The sequence below is a fragment of the Belonocnema kinseyi genome, chromosome 9, assembly GCF_010883055.1.
Source record: "Belonocnema kinseyi isolate 2016_QV_RU_SX_M_011 chromosome 9, B_treatae_v1, whole genome shotgun sequence".
NCBI classification, from domain to species: Eukaryota; Metazoa; Arthropoda; class Insecta; order Hymenoptera; family Cynipidae; genus Belonocnema; species Belonocnema kinseyi.
This window is the reverse complement of record NC_046665.1, coordinates 124,626,950-124,645,432: the sequence shown is the minus strand read 5'-3', so window position 1 is coordinate 124,645,432 and position 18,483 is coordinate 124,626,950. Positions and strand designations below refer to the sequence as shown.

Here is an 18,483-nt window from a genome sequence, read left to right as displayed (position 1 = left end):
TGTAAATTAAACGATTTATCTGATGAACATTGCCTAGTACGTGGGGAGTATTTAAAAAAAAGTAAAATCTGGGACCGGTTTCATATGGTGGCTCTTATTAAATTAAACACGTGCTTTGCAGTTAGAGCGTATAAATATCTCGCGTAGTTAAATTAATAGAATTCTTTATATTCAAGACAACTAGAGCGTAACCGGACGTAAATTCAGGTTCAATGTTAATACTAGCCATGCTTCAGAAAACAGAGAAAAATGAATGACTTTTTCTTTATATGAATGTCACAGTAAATGAAAATTTATAAAATTTTTAACAACAACAATTTATTTTTATAAATTTAATCTTGAAATTAGATGAAAATTATATGCATCGCTTTTATATTTCGGATTTTTTTGATCAGCAAATTTGTACAAAATTGTAGATCCATAGAGATTTATGACATAATATAAAAAAATTGGAATTTTTATTCAACCCAGAATGCAATATTTTCTAAACGATTCCTTTTTGGTCTTAGAAAGTTATAAATCTCCAGTTGAAGATTCATAATTTTAGTTAAAAATGTATCTCCTTCATTCAAAATCCTACTAGTTTTGTTTAAAAGTTATTTATTTTTGGTTTAGAAGTCTACTATTATAGTTTTCGGTAGAAAATTTCTTAGTTTGTAAAAAATTTAATTATTTTGTTGAAATATCAACAATATTGGTGAAAATTTATCAATTTTCTTAGAAATTCACCAATTTTGTTCAAAGTTTCTTCTCTCTTGATTGAAGAATCTTTTTCGGTTAAAAATTCAACTCATCTGTTAAAAATGCTTCTTCTTGGCTTGGAAATTCTTTTTTTTTCTTTGGGTAGAAATTGCATATTTTTTGGTTCAAAATGTATCTACGTATTAGGCTGAAAATTATTCCGCTTTGTTTGATCATTTAACTATTTGATTGATAATTCGTTCTTTTGATTAAAATAAACTATTTTTTATTTCAAGCTGAAAGAGTTGAAAGTTAAAAATTTAATTGTTTTTGAATATTTAACCTGCTTCAACTATTTTGTTAAAAATTAGTTGTTTTTCTTAATTAAGTAGTCCAATCTTGTATGAAAATTTTTCTTTCTTTTTTTTTAAATCATACTTTTTTATCTAAAATATTTACCATTCTATTTTATTTTCAATTTTTACTTGAAACCTCCACCAATTACTTAAAAGTGGAAATTCTTTGTTAAAAATTCATTTTTTCAAAATTTAACTATTTTATTAAATATTAATTTTTTTAATAATTAATTTTTTTAATTGAAAATCTAAATTTTCTCATTTTGTTTAAAAATGTGTCCTTTTTTAGTAAAAGTTTAGCTATTTAGTTTGAAATTAAACAATTTTATTACAAATTAATTTCAATTCGGATAAAGATTCATCATTTCTGTTAAAAATGCATCTGTTGGGTTGAGAATTTAACTCTTCAGTTGCAAATTTTTATTTTTGCTAAGCATTATTTTTTCCAACTGCACACTTCACTATTCTATTTCAGTTAAAAATTTGTTTTCTTTGTTTCAAATTTCAACTATTCTTAATAATTAATGTTTTTAAAGTTTAACCTTCACTATTCTATTTTAATTGAAAATTTATTCTATTTTAATTGAAAATTTATCCTATTTAGTGGAAAAATCAACTTAATTGATTACAAAAATATTTGTTTAATCCAAAAAGTCAACTATTTTGTTGAAAATGTATGTATTTTTATGAAAATTTGTCTTGTTTGGTAGAAAATTATGTTTCCTGTTTCAAAATTTCTTTTTATTGTCGAAAATTCAACTAAAATTCATTTAAAATTAAGTTCATTTGTTAAAAGTTTATTTTTCATCTATTTCATTGGAAATTTAACTTATCATTTGAACATTTTTGTTTCTGTTAAACATTAATTTTTTTAATCTGAAAACTAAATTATTCTATTTTAGTTGAAAATTTCTCTTTTTTATTTAAAGCTTTAACTATTTTGTTAAAAATTCTTCTTTTTTCTAGAAAATTCAACTATACTTAATCGAAATTTTAACTATTTAAACATTTTTTTGTATGAAGGTTCATCATTTTCGTTGAAAATTTATCTGTTTAGTTATAAATGTAACTACATTGTTGAAAATTAGGTTTTTTAAAAGAATTAAGTGTTTTAACGTGCAATTTGACTTTTCTGATTTTCTTTTTTAATATTTATATTTTATCATCAAAATTTCAGGCATTTTTGTAAGAAATTTACCGTTTTTAATTTTAAATTCCTATATTTTATTAAAAATTCCTCTTTCTTCGTAGAAACTTAACTTCGTTGTTTGTTTGTTTTTTTTTTTTGAAAATTCAACTAAGTTTGATTGAAATCTGAACTATTTGGTTAAAAATTCATTTTTTTATGAAGATTTATCATTTTAGTTTAAAGTTTATTTGTTGAACTTTTTTTCATACATACATTTTTTAACTAAAAACTTCACTATTCTATTTTACTTAAAATTTAATTTTAAATAGTTAAAACTTCAACTAATTGGTTAAACTCCTTTTTTGAAAATTCATTTTTTTGTTGTTGAAAATTTAACTATTTTGCCGAAAATAATTTTTCTGTCTTTGTCAAAAATTTATTTTTGCAATTAAAAATTTATCTTTTTTCGTTGAAAGTTTGGCTATTCGGTTAAAATTTTATCTTTCTCATTTGAAAATACAACCATTGTGTTGAAAGTCCTCTTTTTTGGTAGAAAATTAATTTTCATGTTAGAAAATTCTTATTTTTTAATGAAAATTCAACTATACTCGATTGTAATTTAAATTAAAACTAAATTAACTATTTTGTTGACCTTTTTTTTTTATTAACATAATTTTTTATTGAAATTTGTAATTTTTCGTTGAAAATTCGTTTAATTTGCTTGAACGTAACTGTTTTTTATTCAAAATTAAAACTTTTTTACTGTTAGAAATTGATCTCTTGGGTTAAAAATTTAAATTTGTTTTTATATTCAAATATTTAATTGAGAAGGGGGAGAAAAGAGATTTGAAGATGTTTCGAATTTAAATTTCAAAGGCCCTTGTTATTCCACGAAATTTTTAATATGCAGGAAGGGTTAAGGAAATTCTTTTTCTGTATTTCATATGCAAAGGCAGCATTAGCATGAAAAGTATTTCTATTTATATAACTTGAATGGATTAGAGAGGCTCCGGGTTCAGGTTATGAAGCCAGATATTCACTTACATATCCTGAATGTTATCTTTCATCAGTTCTCACCTTAGCATTATTACACTGCCTTCTATTTTATACAAAAGTCGAGTGAACTTCATCATTAATCAACTTTCTGAAAGAATTTTTTAAAATTTTTTAACCGTTTTTGTTTGTTATTTATTTATTTTTTCATGGAAGTGGATTAAAAATTAAAATTTTGCTTGGGGCCACTGTATCGTCTGTAATTATGTATGTGTATTCGGCCCCCCACTTTCAAAATTTCAACTTTTCTTTAGAGCTCTGATAACCTTAGTTCTAAAGTTTCTAATAACTTTTACAAATATTTCCAGCGTATAAATACTCTAAAAATCGATTTTTCAAAATTGGGGGCTAAGTTCACGTTCCCTGCACTTTTCGAAAAATTAACTTTTTTTTAGACTTCTGGGTATATTTAGCATAGTTCTAGAGTTCCTGATACTTTTTGAAAATAGTTCCTAAAAATTTGACCCCAAAAAACATTTTCCAAAAATAGAGCCAGCCCCTCATGTAAAAAAATCAACTTTTTTGTAATATTGCTGGAGTTACCAAAAAGTTCTAGGGTTGTTATAAAAAAATTTTTCGAACAACATGAAAACTCAAAGTTTACACAATTTCGACAATCTAAAAATTTCAGAGAAATTTGTTGAAAGAATTCCAGGAGTTCTGATCATAGTTCTGATAGCCCCTGAATAGTTCTACAAAAAAGTCTCATACAATTTTTTGATAAATAAAAATACAAAAACCAGTAGACATTTATACATACCCAAAAACTTTGAAATTCAAAATTCACAGAGTTCCAGGAGTTTTGATCAGAGTTCTGGTAGCCCCCTGAATAGGTCTAGAAAAAAGTCTTATAGCATTTTTCGATAAACTAAAAATCCAAAAACCCACACCAATTTGAACATACCCAAAAATTCTGAAATTCATCATTTATATAGAGATCCAGGAGTTCTTATCACAGTTCTGGTAGCCCTCTGAATAGGTTTAAAATAAAATCTTATACAATTTTTCGATAAACTAAACATCGATTAACCTACAGCAATTAACCTATCAAAAATTTTGAAATTCAAAATTTAGAGAGTTCCATGAGTTCCAATAAGAGTTCCTGTAGCTCCCTAAATATTTTTACAAAAAAAGTCTTATGAAGTTTTTCAATAAACAAAAAATCCAAGAACTTACAGCACTTCAAACGTACGTCTAATAAAGTTGGTTGATAAACTCAAAATGCAGAAAACCTACAAAGCTTTAAAGATACCTAAGAATTTTGAAAATTCAAAGAGTTCTGATCAGAGTTGTGGTAGCCCCAAAAAATAGTTCTGCAGAAAAAGTCTAATAACATTTTTCGACTTGTTTGTCGAAATATTAATGAGACTACCAGAGGTTCGATCAGAACTCTTGGAATTCTTAAAATTTTGAATTTCAAATTTTTTGGCTGTGTACTGTTGTGGGTTTTTGGATTTTCAGTTTATTGAAAAAATGTTATTAGACATTTTTGTAGAACTATTCAAGGGAATACCAGAACTCTGATAAAAACTCCTGGAACTCTAAAAACTTTGAATTTCCAAAATTTTGGGTATATTTAATCTGTTGTAGGTTCTTAGAGTTTTTAATTTATGGAATAAATTAATAAGAATTTTTGGTAGAACTAATCTAGGGGCTACCAGAACTCCTCTAACTCTACAAATGTTGAATTTCAAAATTGTTAACTATGTTTAAAGTACTTTAGGTTCGTGAATTTAAACTTCATCGGCAAATATTATCAGCTTTTTTTGTAGACCTATTCAGGGGGCTGCCAGAACTCTGATAAGAAATTCTGTAACTCTCAAAATTTTTAATTTCAAAATTTTTGGCTGTGTTGTGTTGTAGGTTTCTGGATTTTAGGTCGATCAAAAAATTTGATTAAGCTTTTTTGGACAACTATTCAAGGGGCTGCCAGAACTCGAATCAGAACTCCTGGAACTCTAAAAATTTACAATTTCAAAATTTTTGGGCATGTTTAATAGTTTTTTGGTTCTTGGAGTTTGAGTTTATGGAAAAAATTTATTAAATTTTTTGTTAGAACTAATCCGAGGGCTACCATAAATCTTATCAGAGCTCCTAGAACTCTAACATTTTTTAATTAATTTTTTTTTTAACTTTTTGGGTGTGTTTAACGTACTATAGGTTCTTGAATTTTTAGTTTATCGACAACTTTTATGTGAATTTTTTGTAGAACTATTCAAGGGGCTACCAGAACTCTGATCAGAAATCCTGGAACTCTTCAAATTTTGGATTTCAAAATTTTTTGGAATGTTTAAATTTCTGTAGGTTTTTGGATTTTCAGTTTATCAACCACTTTTATTAAAATTTTCGTTAGAAATATTCCGGGGCTGCCAGAACTCTGATCAGAACTCTTGGAACTCTCAAAATTTTTTGGCTGTATAATGTCGTAGACGTAGGGTTTTGGATTTTAGGTTTATCAAAAAATCGTATCAGACTTTATTGTAGAACTATTTAGGAGGCTACCAGACCTCTGATCAGAACTCCTGGAACTCTCCAAATTTTGGATTTAAAAATTTTGGGGTACATTTAAATTGCTGTAGGTTTTTGGATTTTTAGTTTATCGAATTTATAAAAATGTTCGTAATAAATATTCCAGGGGCCTCTAGAACTCTGATCAGAATTCCTAGAACTCTGAAAATTGTGAATTTCAAAATTTGAATATTTTTGGGTATGTTTAAAGTCCTATAGGTTCTTGGAGTTTTAGTTCATCGACAAATGTTATGTGACTTTTTTATGGAACTATTTAGGGAGCTACCAAAACTCTAATCAGAACTCCTGGATTAGACTACGCGCACGCGCAATTCGATTGCAAGGCAGCGCGCACTCGTGCGCGCCTGACTCAGAAATAGGGCGGGGGTGGAGGGATAGAGGGGTAGAAATTCCTCTTGCTCCTTGAGAGTCGGGACGCTCGTATCTGTGAAGCGCTCGTATCTTTGAAGCTCGTATCTTCGGAGTTTGAGTGTCATTAATAGTTTCTAACCATAATAATAAACTCTCTTGATTTTAGATAGTAAAATTAACATTTTTAAAATAAAAAATTTAAATTCCAGGTGACAATGTGGGCGTTCTTACTCCTTCTGATCACGGGTTGTTCCACATCACGGGGACAGGTGATCAACAGAGCACCACATTTTATTCATGGAGGGGATATGGCCAGATTGGCCGTTTCCGAGGGAACTTTACCCGGAGCCCCGGTCTACACTCTCCAAGGAGAAGATCCGGAAGGATCAAGATTACATTATTCCATCAGCGGAGAGTACTTTACTGTAGATAGGGAAACGGGTGTCGTGATCCTCAGGAAAGCTCTGGATCGTGAAGCCCAAGATTTAATTGAAGTCATCATCAGTATAACCGGTACTTAAACAGATTGCATATCACATAAAGCCTTAAAATGATTGCATGCGATAAAGCCGTCTTTCCTTTTCAATCAAATTAACGCCTGCTTTGTTCTACCCTCTTGATTCCGTAGAGACTTTACGGTAAATCTTACGCAATACAAGAAAATATAGATTTCCTGTGTTCTTTGTGTTTTATAATGACTTCAGTTTACAGAGTGGGGGAAATAAAAAAACGAGGTTCAAAATGGAATTTAGAACACAATTAAACATCGATTATCAATTTTTTTTAGCTCAAGACTGATTTATTCCAAGAGTGGTTCGATTCAATTGTTTACTTTTTGTTTATTTAATTTTTATGTTAAGGAAAACAGCAAAAAAAGTTCGATTTTTTTAATTTAATTTTTTGTCTCCTAGAAAATTGTTTTATTAGACTTCCCATCACTTGGCCCGGATTAGGCCGATGGGACCACATGAACCCCTAAATTAATTGAAGTTTGGTGGGACTGACGTTATAACTAGACCATCTACTAGGGTGATCCAATTTTTTTCTCTCGAATTTTAATACATAAATTGAGTTTTAACTAAACATTTATGTTCACAATTAGTCATAGAAGTTAAAAAAATATTACTTTTTAAATATCACCCTTATTAGTCTGTTTTATAAGCTCCCAAAAATACCCTTAAGTGAAAAAATGGGTTTTGCAATTTTTTGGCACTAATTATAATTTTTGGGGTTTAAAAAAAAAGTTGTTTCTAATACATAAAATACTACTTATACTGATAACCAGATGTTAATATAAATTTTTCAAACCATTTATTATTGTTTTACTAATTTTCTCTAAGAATGTTCCGTTTTTTTTTAAATCCACTTTCTGTGCAATTTTAAAATAGAATAATTTAATACTTAATTATTGTTACAAATGTAATTGTTTAAACAATTCATTTAATTTAGAAAAAATAATTTTTCAAACAAACTCTTATTATTTGCAACTATTTTCAAATTGTTTATTATTGTTTATAACTATCATCTCTTAGATTAGTGCTAAAAAGTTGCGGTTTTTTCTTAACTCTCAATTTTTTTCCACTTTCCACTTAATGAGCCAACAATTGATGCAATTTAACAAACATAATTGTTTAGACAACTTATTGTGTTTGATAGCCATCTTCTCTTGCATTAATGCTCTTAGTAACAACTTTAAGGAAAATTTACGTTCAATGTGATCCATTTAGAAAATTTTAACAATATTTAAAATATTTGTTATCAGAAAAATATATTCACAAAAAAAATACAATGTTTGAAATATCACTCTCCCTTATTTTCATTTATGATTTGTTTATAACTAAGATGGTTAACAAAATTAAACTTTTCAAAAAAAACCGCAACTTTCTACCACTTATCTAGAAGATAATTATCAACAATAATTAGTTGTTGAAAAAACTATTTTTGTTATCTTACATTAATAATTCAAATTCTGAATTATTAATTTGAATTAATAAATATTTATTTAATCTTTAATGAATTAAAATAGCGTCAAATTTATTTGTTTAATTATGAAAATTTACTATATTAATACCTCACTAAGTGAAAAGTGGTCAAGAAGTTTAAAATTTCAAAAAAAAACCGCAACTTTCTACCTTTAAGGAAAGAGAATATTATTAAAAATAATAAGAAATTGTTTAAACAATTATCTTTGTTTACTTTAAATTGTTATTACTTGATTCCAATTGAAAAGTGTGCAAAAAGTAAGAAATTAAAAAAAACACAACAATCTAGTAATAACATAGAAGAAGGCAGCTATAACAATAATAATTTGTTTAAACAATTATTTTTGTTGAATTGAATTTAGTATTAACTAACTTCAAGTGAAGAGTAGCAAAAAAGTTGAAAAATACAGAAAAACATTTATTTTTGTTAACATTAATTAAGTTATACTTTACTTTAATTAAAAATTGTTTATTTTATGAACAAACCATATAAAAAATACAACTTTTGGGAATTTTTAAACAAAAAAATTGTTTTCTAATTTTGTTATAGTTATATTTATGATTATGTTTTCTGAAAGAAAGTTTCTATGCATGACTAATAGTTTGTTTTCTAAACAAATTATATAAAAAATATAGATTGCAGATATTTATAGGTAAGAAAAACGTTTATCTTCTAATCTTCTTTTAATTCTATAAAAATTATCTGTTCTTAACAAATATTGCCATTCATTAATATTTTTTTATTTTATGAACAAAATTATCTAAATATATGTTAATATCATGATTTTTCAAAAAAAAGAGAAATTAATTTTTTTTCTAATCTTGTTGAAATTATATTGCCGATGGTGTTGACTTAAAAACATTTTTAAAAAAATACGATTTTTTGTACCTATATGTGTCTCCAATTTATATTTGTTTGTATAATTTGTTTATAAAATAAATCAATTATGACACATAATTCAATTTGATATAAAGACATAATTTTCATGAAAATTTAAAAAAAAATAATAAATAACGATTTCTTTCTGCCTATATATATTTCCAGTTCACATTTGTTTATATAATTTGTTTATAGAATACAAATATATGTAAGGATGGTAAATTTTTTGAGAAAATAACACTAGTAACATAATTACAACAATACTAGAAGATAAAACGATTTCTCTGGGACTATAAATGTCTGTCATATATATTTGTTTATATATTATTTGTTTATAGAAATAATTATAAATAAAATTAAATAAACAAAGAAAGTCAAAAATTGTCTCTCAATGATCTTTGAAAAAGTTCGTCTTGAATTTAAAAAAAAAGTAAGTACCTGCTCATAATTGTTCGTAATTCAACATTTTTCAGCTTCAAAAATTATATTAAATTGTACCTTTTTTTATTAAAGCGATGCAAGTATAACTCAGTTTAACGAACATCAAAATTTTGTATTTAAAAAACTTTTTGCATGTTAGTATTAATATTCCAAATCTTCCCCTTTCTGAAATCTATAAAATGGTACTATTTTTGCAAAGGAATCTGTATTATCATCAGAGGTAAGTACCATTCGATCATTGTAGATCTCATTCCACGATTCATTAAATTAGCATTCAAAACTATTGATAAAATTTACTTTTCAAATAACAAAAAATACTTAACGTCATTTCTGTGTAGATGGAAAATAAATTTTTTTAAATTTGTTAATTGAACTTTTCTGAAAAAAAAGATCCACTCACTTCGCTCCATTAATTTTCCATCTAATTAGAAATGACGTTGAGTATTTTCTGTTATTTAAAAAGTTAACTTGATCGATAGTTTGATTTATAATTTCACGGACTGTGGAATCATATCTGCACTGATAGATGGTAACTACCTCTGATGATAATAACGCTTCCTTTAAATTAATCGCATCATAAATGTAACACTTGACAAGAAATAGCGTAAATTTCTTTAAATGGATTTTTTTCTCGATCTCTCTAATGTCTTAATTGGAAAAGCACTCGGCCGGAAATCGGAACTTCTGTGGTTCGATTCCCAGTGGAGCGAAGTGAGTAGTTCTTTTTTCAGTTTTTTTTTTATTTGTTCGAGTATACAAGAAAAATGTCGGAATTAATATCCCAAATTAAACAAAATTAAGAAATTAAATAATTAAATAAATTAGTATCCCAATAACTTATATTGTTATAATTTTTCTTCTTTGATTTTCATTTTTGATTTTAGGAATTGAAATTTCAACCAACAAATGTTTTAATTTTAAATCAAAAACAGTCGCATTCATTTAAAATAATGAATTTTCACCAACATAGTTCGACTTTTAATGAAAAAAGGTAACATTTCTAAAAAAACATGAATTTTCAAACAAGAATGTTTTTTCAATAAAAATAAAATAATTCCAACAAATCTTTGAATTTTCTACTAAACTAATATAGTTTTAAGACTAAAAAATATGAATTTTTAACAAAAAAGTTAATTCTCAATCTAATATTTCAGTTTTCTAACAAACTGTTGAATTTTAAAATAAAAAAGACTCACTTTCTACAAAAAATAATGAATACGCATTAAAAAATAGAATAGTTTATATTTTAACAAAAAAATATTTAAATTATAAATTAGAAACAGTCGAATTCATAAAAAATAAGATAAAATTTCTACCAAAAAATATGAACTTTCAGCCAAGTAAGATTTTTCGTTCCAAAGAAAACTATATTTTAAACAAATTCTTGAATTTTCTATCAAAAAAATATAACTTTCAGACAAAAAAAAATAAATTTTCAACAAACAAATTAATTGCCAATCAAACAGTCGACTTTTTAAATAAAATTATGAACCTGTTACAATGTAGTGACATTTTTTCCCGAGTATTTTCATCTTTGAGCAAAAAAGGTGAATTATTATTAAAAAATATAATAGTTGATATTTCAACCAAGAAATATTTTAATTACAAATTGAAAGCAGTTAAAATAATTTTTTTTAAACAACGAATTTTAAATAAAACTGTTAAAGCCTTAACATAAACAGATTAATTTTCAACCCAGCAGTTGCATTTTTCTCATAAAATTTGAAATTCATAATTAAAGAGGTAAATTTTTGTACCAAAAAGAATAATTTTCGAACCAAAAAGATAAATTTTCAAGAAAATTAGTTCAAACATTAATAAAAAAGATTTTTCAGTCAAGAAAAAAAAATTCCAACCAATCTGTTGAATTGTCACGTTTAAAATTAAACAATCTTATTTTGAATCAAAGAATCTCGAATCTAAATAATTTGTTTGGTTGAAAATTCAACAAGTTTGTTAAAAATTCATAATTTTTGGTTGCCAATTCTACTGTTTAAATATAATATTTGAATGTTGGAAAAAGAACTTAAATATTTTATGGATGAAATCTCAACTATCTTTTTAAAATTCGTTTTTCTTTTTATTTATTTAAAAATCCATCTGTTTGAAGAAAAATTTCATCTCTTTGGATAAAAATGCAACTGTTTTGTTAAAAATTCATACTTTTCAGTTCAAAACTCTACTATTTTCTTAAAAATTTCACTATTTCGTCAAAAATTTACTTTTTGTTGAAGGTTTATATTTTGAAATTAGAAAATTAACTCAAATATTTTCTGGGTGAAAGTTCCAGTTATAAAAAAAGTTGACATTCTTATTACAAATTCATCTGTTTTAATACAAAATTTGATATTTTTTTGAAAGAAATGTTACTATTTAGTAGAGAATTCCACTGCTTTGTTAAAAAGACATCCTTTTTGGTTGAAAAAATTCGTCTTTTTGGATTAAAAATTCAATTTTTCCGTAGAGAATTATTTCTTGTTTAAAAATTCTTATTTTACTCGTGAAAACTCGACTGAAATCTTTTCCAACAAAAAATTCAATTGTTTTTTGAAAATTTATCTTTTTAATTAAAAACTTTATCTATTATAGAAGAAATTTTTTTTGTGAATGAAAATGCCACTTTTTGATTAAAAATCATTTTTCTTTGCTCGAGCATTTAACTAATTTGTTTGCAAGATATAGTTGAATCACTTTGTTAATAAATCATTTTTTGGTTTAAAATTAATTTCTTAACAGAAAACTTCACATTTTCAGAAAACTTCACATTTTTTAATAATTATATTTTTCAGTTGAAAAGTCGTCCACTTTGGTGAAAATAATTATTTACTTTATGTTTTAATTTTTGTTGGTTAAAAGTGCATCAGTTTCGTGGAAAATTAATTTTTTGCTGAAAATTTACATTTTTTGTTTGAAAATTCAATTTTTGTAAAGAAAATTTGTCTTTTGTCTTGAAGATTAAATAATTTAGATTAAACTTTTATTTATTTCTTGAATGAAAAATCATTATTTGTTCGAAACTCGTTTTTTCGATTTTAAAATTCTTTTTGTAACTATGACACTTTTTCGTTGGGAATTTGCCTTTTTAGGTTAAATATTCAACTATTATGTTAAAAATTAATTTATTTTGTTGAAAATTTCAGTATTTGGTTAAAAAGCAATCTTTTGTAAAAGAAGACACCTTTTTGGTTTGAAATAAATTTAAAAATTTGAAAATACTAAATTCTTATATGAAATAGTATTTTATTCCGTTTATAAAATATGATACATTAAAAATATAACAAGATTAAAATGCTGGTATTTGAATATGAAAAATTTGAGATGAAAAATTAGTCAAGAAAAAATCAGAGAATTTTGAGAATTTTCTCGGTTTTGCATTTCTCCGTAAGAGGCGCTACGAGCGATACAAACTAACTAAATCCGAATTCACGCGTCCACGTTTTTCAGGAGTGTGGTCTCCTTCTACTACTTCGTGTTATATCCTAAGAACTTGGTAAAATTTGAGATTCGAATTGCAGTTTGCAATAAAATACTTTTAAATTCTTTTTAAAAATTAATAAACGATTCGACGGCAAGCGTGGAGCTCATAAATAATATTTTTAATATGTCACTATAACAAAATACTGCCTCATTTAATTCAAAATACGGCGAAAGTGATCGTCCGAGTAAGGGAAAACAGATTTGGAAACTGACGCTAAAGTGTCCAAATGTGAGACAGTCAGCGACATCTCGTTCCGGTTGAGGCAACTTCGTCAAAAATTTGTCTAAATGCGGGAAACTTAAATATTCACAACTTAATGAATTAAATTGCTAAAAAAGTTATGAATTTTGTTCCTAAACGTATTAAAAATGTGCATAAATATTACTTTTTCTATTAGTGTAGGAAATTTTATTATTACAAGGCTATAAAAAATTATGCGGAAAATTGTGAAGTACAAAAAAATGGCGAATTTTGCAGCGGTTTATTCAGAGGTTTTGAGTAGTGATTTTTATTTTTGTTTTCTCTCTAATTTTTACTTGAAATATTTTTGCACAAAAAATTATTTTTAAAGTTATTAACAATCAAAGATCTTGATCTTTTTTTTACAAAAATGGATTAGTCGCGAACGGTTCATCTCAATTCAATAATCGAGTTATGTAATTTTTTGTTAGGAAGTATACTTTACACTAAAAAATTTTATTCTGGTAAAAAACATTTTTTCATTGTTTAAATAATCGTTTATCTTAAACAATTGAAAGTTAATTAAATTTCTCCGTCTGTGAAAGAATTCTTCCATGTTCCAATAGATTCTACAATCTCTTCGGAAAATGTTGGTGAAAAAAAGTTTGTATTTTGCAGTAGTTCATAAATTATTCTCTTTCGTTAATAAATAATAATTAATTAAATAATTAATGAATAATAATTTAATAAATTTTTATGAAAAAATGAATTTTTAAATAAGTGGTTCAACTTTCTACTGGGCATAGTTAATTTTTTAATCAAAAAGATTAATTTTCAACCAAGAAGAATAATTTTCTACTAAAAGAGTTGAATGTTCAACAAAATAGATCCATTGTCTAATAAAAAAATCTATGTTCAACCAAAAGTTGAATGGTTACGTTTTCAGATAATAATATTAATTGAAGAAAATAATGTTATCAAAATAGTTCACTTTTCCACAAAATTAATGAATTTTTAACAAAAAGAATAAAGCTACATTAAAAATGTTTTTTTTTTTTAATAAAGTGTATCAACTTAAAGCCAAGAAATATGGGAACAATTGGGCAATAAATTATTTTGAATAAAATTATTGTGTATCACATTAAGTACAATATGAAACGAGTTTTAAACTGAAATGATAAATGTTCATAAAAAAATGCATTTTTAATCAAGGGGTTCAACTTTCTACCAGGTATAGTTATTTTTTGATCAAAAAGATTAATTTTCAACCAAGAAAATTAACTTTCTACTAAAAAAGAATAAATTGATTTAATTTTCGATTAAGCATAAATAAATCTTCAACCAAAAATATTATGTTTTAAAAGAGTGGTTAAGTATTGAATCAAGGAGTTGAATTTTCAATCAAAACATGTGTATTTAAAAAAAAAGAGAAGTACACTTAGAAGCATCGTTCACGATTTCCAAAAAATCAATAGATCTTTTTTTCTCGATTTTATAAATTATTTGGAAAATTGACGACTTTTAAGATTGATTGTTCATAGGGTACATCCTTAAATAGTCAGTGAACTAAAAACAAACCTTTTTAAAAATAAAAATTAAATTTTGTTAAACTAAATGCTATTTTAGCCGATTTTTTCAATAATTTTGGAATCACTGATTCAATTAAGCAATATAAACATCTGGAAATGGTAGAATTGAATAGACTTCAGGAAGCTGAAAATGAAAAAATCTTTTGTCTTAAAGACGCGTACCAAAGAGAAACAGGATGTGAAAATACTTTTAAATTGAACCTAATCCAGGCTATCCGTGTACTTTGACAATTTTTTCAAAAATAAATGTATTCTGGTAGTAATAATTATTATTTGCAAGCAAAATTTACAAAATTTAAATGAGACCAAAATCCAAATTGAAAATCCCATTTAACGTCCAATAATCAAATTGATGCAAAATCCTGTTACCCAAAACAAGAATCCAACGACCAAATTTGGACCACAAAGAATAAACGAAAACCAAAAAAAAAACCCTATTGTAATCTGAATAAAAAAAATAAATAAAAATAAAATAAAATTTTCGGAAAAAAAAAGAGGAAAGAAAAATGAGAAGGCAGCCAACCAGATCCCCTTCCTTCGCTTTTTCTTTCTTTCGTCTTTTTTATTTTTATGACCATCAAATTACAATAAAATAAAAATAAAAAACATAAATAAATAAATTTGCATTACCAACGTTTCGGTACTCGTACATCCCTTATCTTTATTTGCAAGCAATTAAAATGGAGAAATCGTTATTTATTCCCGCCACTTGAGTGACCACACGCGATACAACAGCTTAAATTTATTTCCTGCATGCAACGCCCCTTCCTGAAGATACTGATCGGCACCTCATTATTCTTGAACCCTGCTATTGTAGACGAAGGCATCGCTGGTTCGGAACCCAATACTGTATCGTTACGTCGAGAAATAGCGGTTCTAGACGAAAATGATAATGCACCGGTCTATCATGGTCGGCCTTATGCGGCCAGAGTACCGGAAAGTGCAAAAGTAGGAGGCTTGTTACTCCCACCAGGAACAATTACAGTAACTGACCGTGACGGTGGTGTAAATGCAGATGTCCACGTTTCTTGCATTCCTGCCTCCAGGGACGACGATGTCTGCGAAGTATTCGCAGTTGTCTCAGAAAAGGTATGTAGTATGTAGATTTCAATAGCGATAACAAGGAAATGAAAACTTCAGACTGATAGTCAATTACGCCCCAGCTACCTGCGGATTCAGGTATCTGGGACGGAATTAGGTAGATGACATGGTCATCGCCCGAATCGCATCCTTTGCCTGTTAAGTATATCCCCACCAGTGCTACCCCTCAATTCAGGAGTTCTGGCCAAGAAGGCGACAGGCGCTCGAGAACGAGTAAAAGTATTGTCCACCCTGTTGCGTCAGGTATCAAAAGTATCAAAAGTATCAAAAGATTTGTTTATCAACGAATTAACCAATTTCTTTTTGATTGTTATTCGTGATACTTTATCCAAAAACCGAATCCGAATGTAAAACCACGTTTCTAGACTTTCACATTAAAAAAGTGAGCGAGAAGGTTGAGCTACGACAAACTTCCAGCGAGCGAATTTTCCGCCAATATATTGGCCAACTTTTGGGAAAATTTCAACTCGATTAGATTTGTAGTTTTATAATTACAGCGAGTTTATTACGAGCTCGAGACGCGAAACCAAAGGATTTTTCAGAGGACGCCGCCGGAGTGCTGACGAGTGCGCGCGAGTGGACAAGCAAACAATAGGAATATTAAAGCTTGGTGATATCCTGTGGTTATGCGTCGCGAGCTCGTAATAAACTCGCTGTAATTATGAAACTAAAAATCTAATCGAGTTGAGATTTTCCAAAAAGTTGTCCAATACATTGACAGAAAATTCGTTCACTGGAAGTTTGTCGAAGCTCAAACTTCCGCACTCACTTTTTTAATGTGAAAGTCTAAAAACGTGGTTTTTATTCGGATTAAAAACAAAACATTAGCAATTAACGTTTAACCTTTTTTTAGACACTGTAGCCTTCGCTAGAGTGTCACGAATAAAGCTCAAAAAGAAATTTGCTAATTCGTTGATAAACGAATTATTTACGGCGAGTTGAATGTGAAAAAACGTGGTTTTTTCAATAAAAAAGAAGTCATTTTTTATTTATTTACTGGAAAATTTGCAACCCGAGAGAAAAACTGTAAATGGAAATTCAAGTTCTTTTTTCAAGAGCTATCTAACTATATTTTTGGTTTTATCAAATTTCAAATTTCACTTTTGATACCTGACGTCACAGCGTGGACAATACTTGTACTCGTACTCGAGCGCCTGTCGCCTTCTTGTCCAGAACTCCTCAATTACCGTCACCCAGCATATCTCGCGTCGCACAGTAGGGCATCGCGCGTAGAAGGGGCAGACGGCGCACTGTAGAAAAAAATGACTTTTTTGGTTCAAAATAACGTACAGTCCACAAATATTGACCGATTTAGACCAAAAAAAAATTGAAAAGAAAGCTTATAAGATTTCTAAGAGAGTTTGAGAGCCTAATTTTCGAAATAGGCCTCCTATTTTTTTTATAAATAAACAAATATGACGAAAAAATTGCCAATTTTTCTATTTGACGTTCCCGGTGCACGCCAATAACATGAAAATTGTTTAAGTCGTCTAAGTTTCATAGAGTAACATTATTGAAAGATAATCCAATATTATATAATGAACAAAAAAGTTTTTTATAAACTAATTATTTGCTGAAAGAATGTTTTTTACGATTTTCCATAATTTTACGTTTTTTGAAGTTATATTGCTAGAAACGTGGATGAAAACAATATAATGGTGAAGGAATTTCTTCTTCAGATTATTATGATGAATTTTATAAACAAATGCATTAATCAGTCATTTTTCGAAAGAAAAATTCGTTTTTTTTTCGATGTCATTTTTTTTTAACCTAGAAAATGTTGGCTAATTTTAGTAAGCCTTATAATTTGTTAAATAACCTTATGATTTTTAAATAAATATAATAAATAAAAGCGTAACTAAAGCATTTTTGAAAGAAAAATTCGTTTTTTTCATTGACAACTTTTTAATCAGGAACTTTGTGATAATGCCAGAAAAAATTCATAATTCATTAATCAATTTTATGACTTTCTTAAACAATTTAAATAAACAATAGCATCATTGAGGCATCTGTCGACGAAAGTTTTTTTTTCTATATTAGTTTTTTTAATTGAAACTTAATGATAATTTCAGAAAAATTTATAATTAGTTGATGAATTTAATATTTTTTTAAACGCATTTAATAAACAAATGAATTATCCTAAAGCAGCAGCCTATATAAAAGAGAATCATTAAGTTTCTAATTAAAAAGACTGACATAACAAAACGAAAACTAATTTTTCCGTCAACATATGCTCGAATAATGTATTTGTTTATTAAATTTGTTTAAAAAATCATAATATTGCACCAAAAATTATGAAGTTTTCTGAAGTTATCATGAAGTTTTAATTAAAATGACTGAGATCGAGAAAAAAAAGAATTTTTCCATTATCAGGTGCCCAATAATACATGTGTTTATTAAATTTGTTTTGAAAAATCATAAAGTTTATGAATAAATTATAAATTTTTCTCCTAAATTTTCATGGATTTTCTATTTAAAAAACATTTGTTTAAAAAAAAATATAAAATTTGTAAACTAATTATGAATTTTTCTGAAATTATAATGAAGTTCCGACTAAAAAGACTGACATGCATTTGTGCATTTTTTTCAATTTGTTTAAAAAAATCACAAACTTTATGAAAAAAATTATAATGTTTTTTCGCAAATTATCCTGAATTTTCTGATTAAAAAAATTTTCATCGAAACAAAAATGAATTTGGCTTTCGACAAATACCTTATCTATGCATTTTTTAT

At 26.9% G+C, this 18,483-nt stretch overlaps 1 protein-coding gene across 1 annotated transcript in view; it reads left to right on the top strand.

Moving 5' to 3' along the window:
- LOC117179859 (cadherin-23) overlaps positions 1-18,483 on the top strand; it is an 84,400-nt gene that overhangs the window by 28,945 nt on the left and 36,972 nt on the right. Inside the window, exons 2-3 of the mRNA XM_033372014.1 lie at positions 6,309-6,612; positions 15,467-15,738. Of these exons, the coding sequence (XP_033227905.1) occupies positions 6,315-6,612; positions 15,467-15,738 (570 nt within the window). The 5' untranslated portion in view covers positions 6,309-6,314. The remainder of the gene's footprint in view (positions 1-6,308; positions 6,613-15,466; positions 15,739-18,483) is intronic.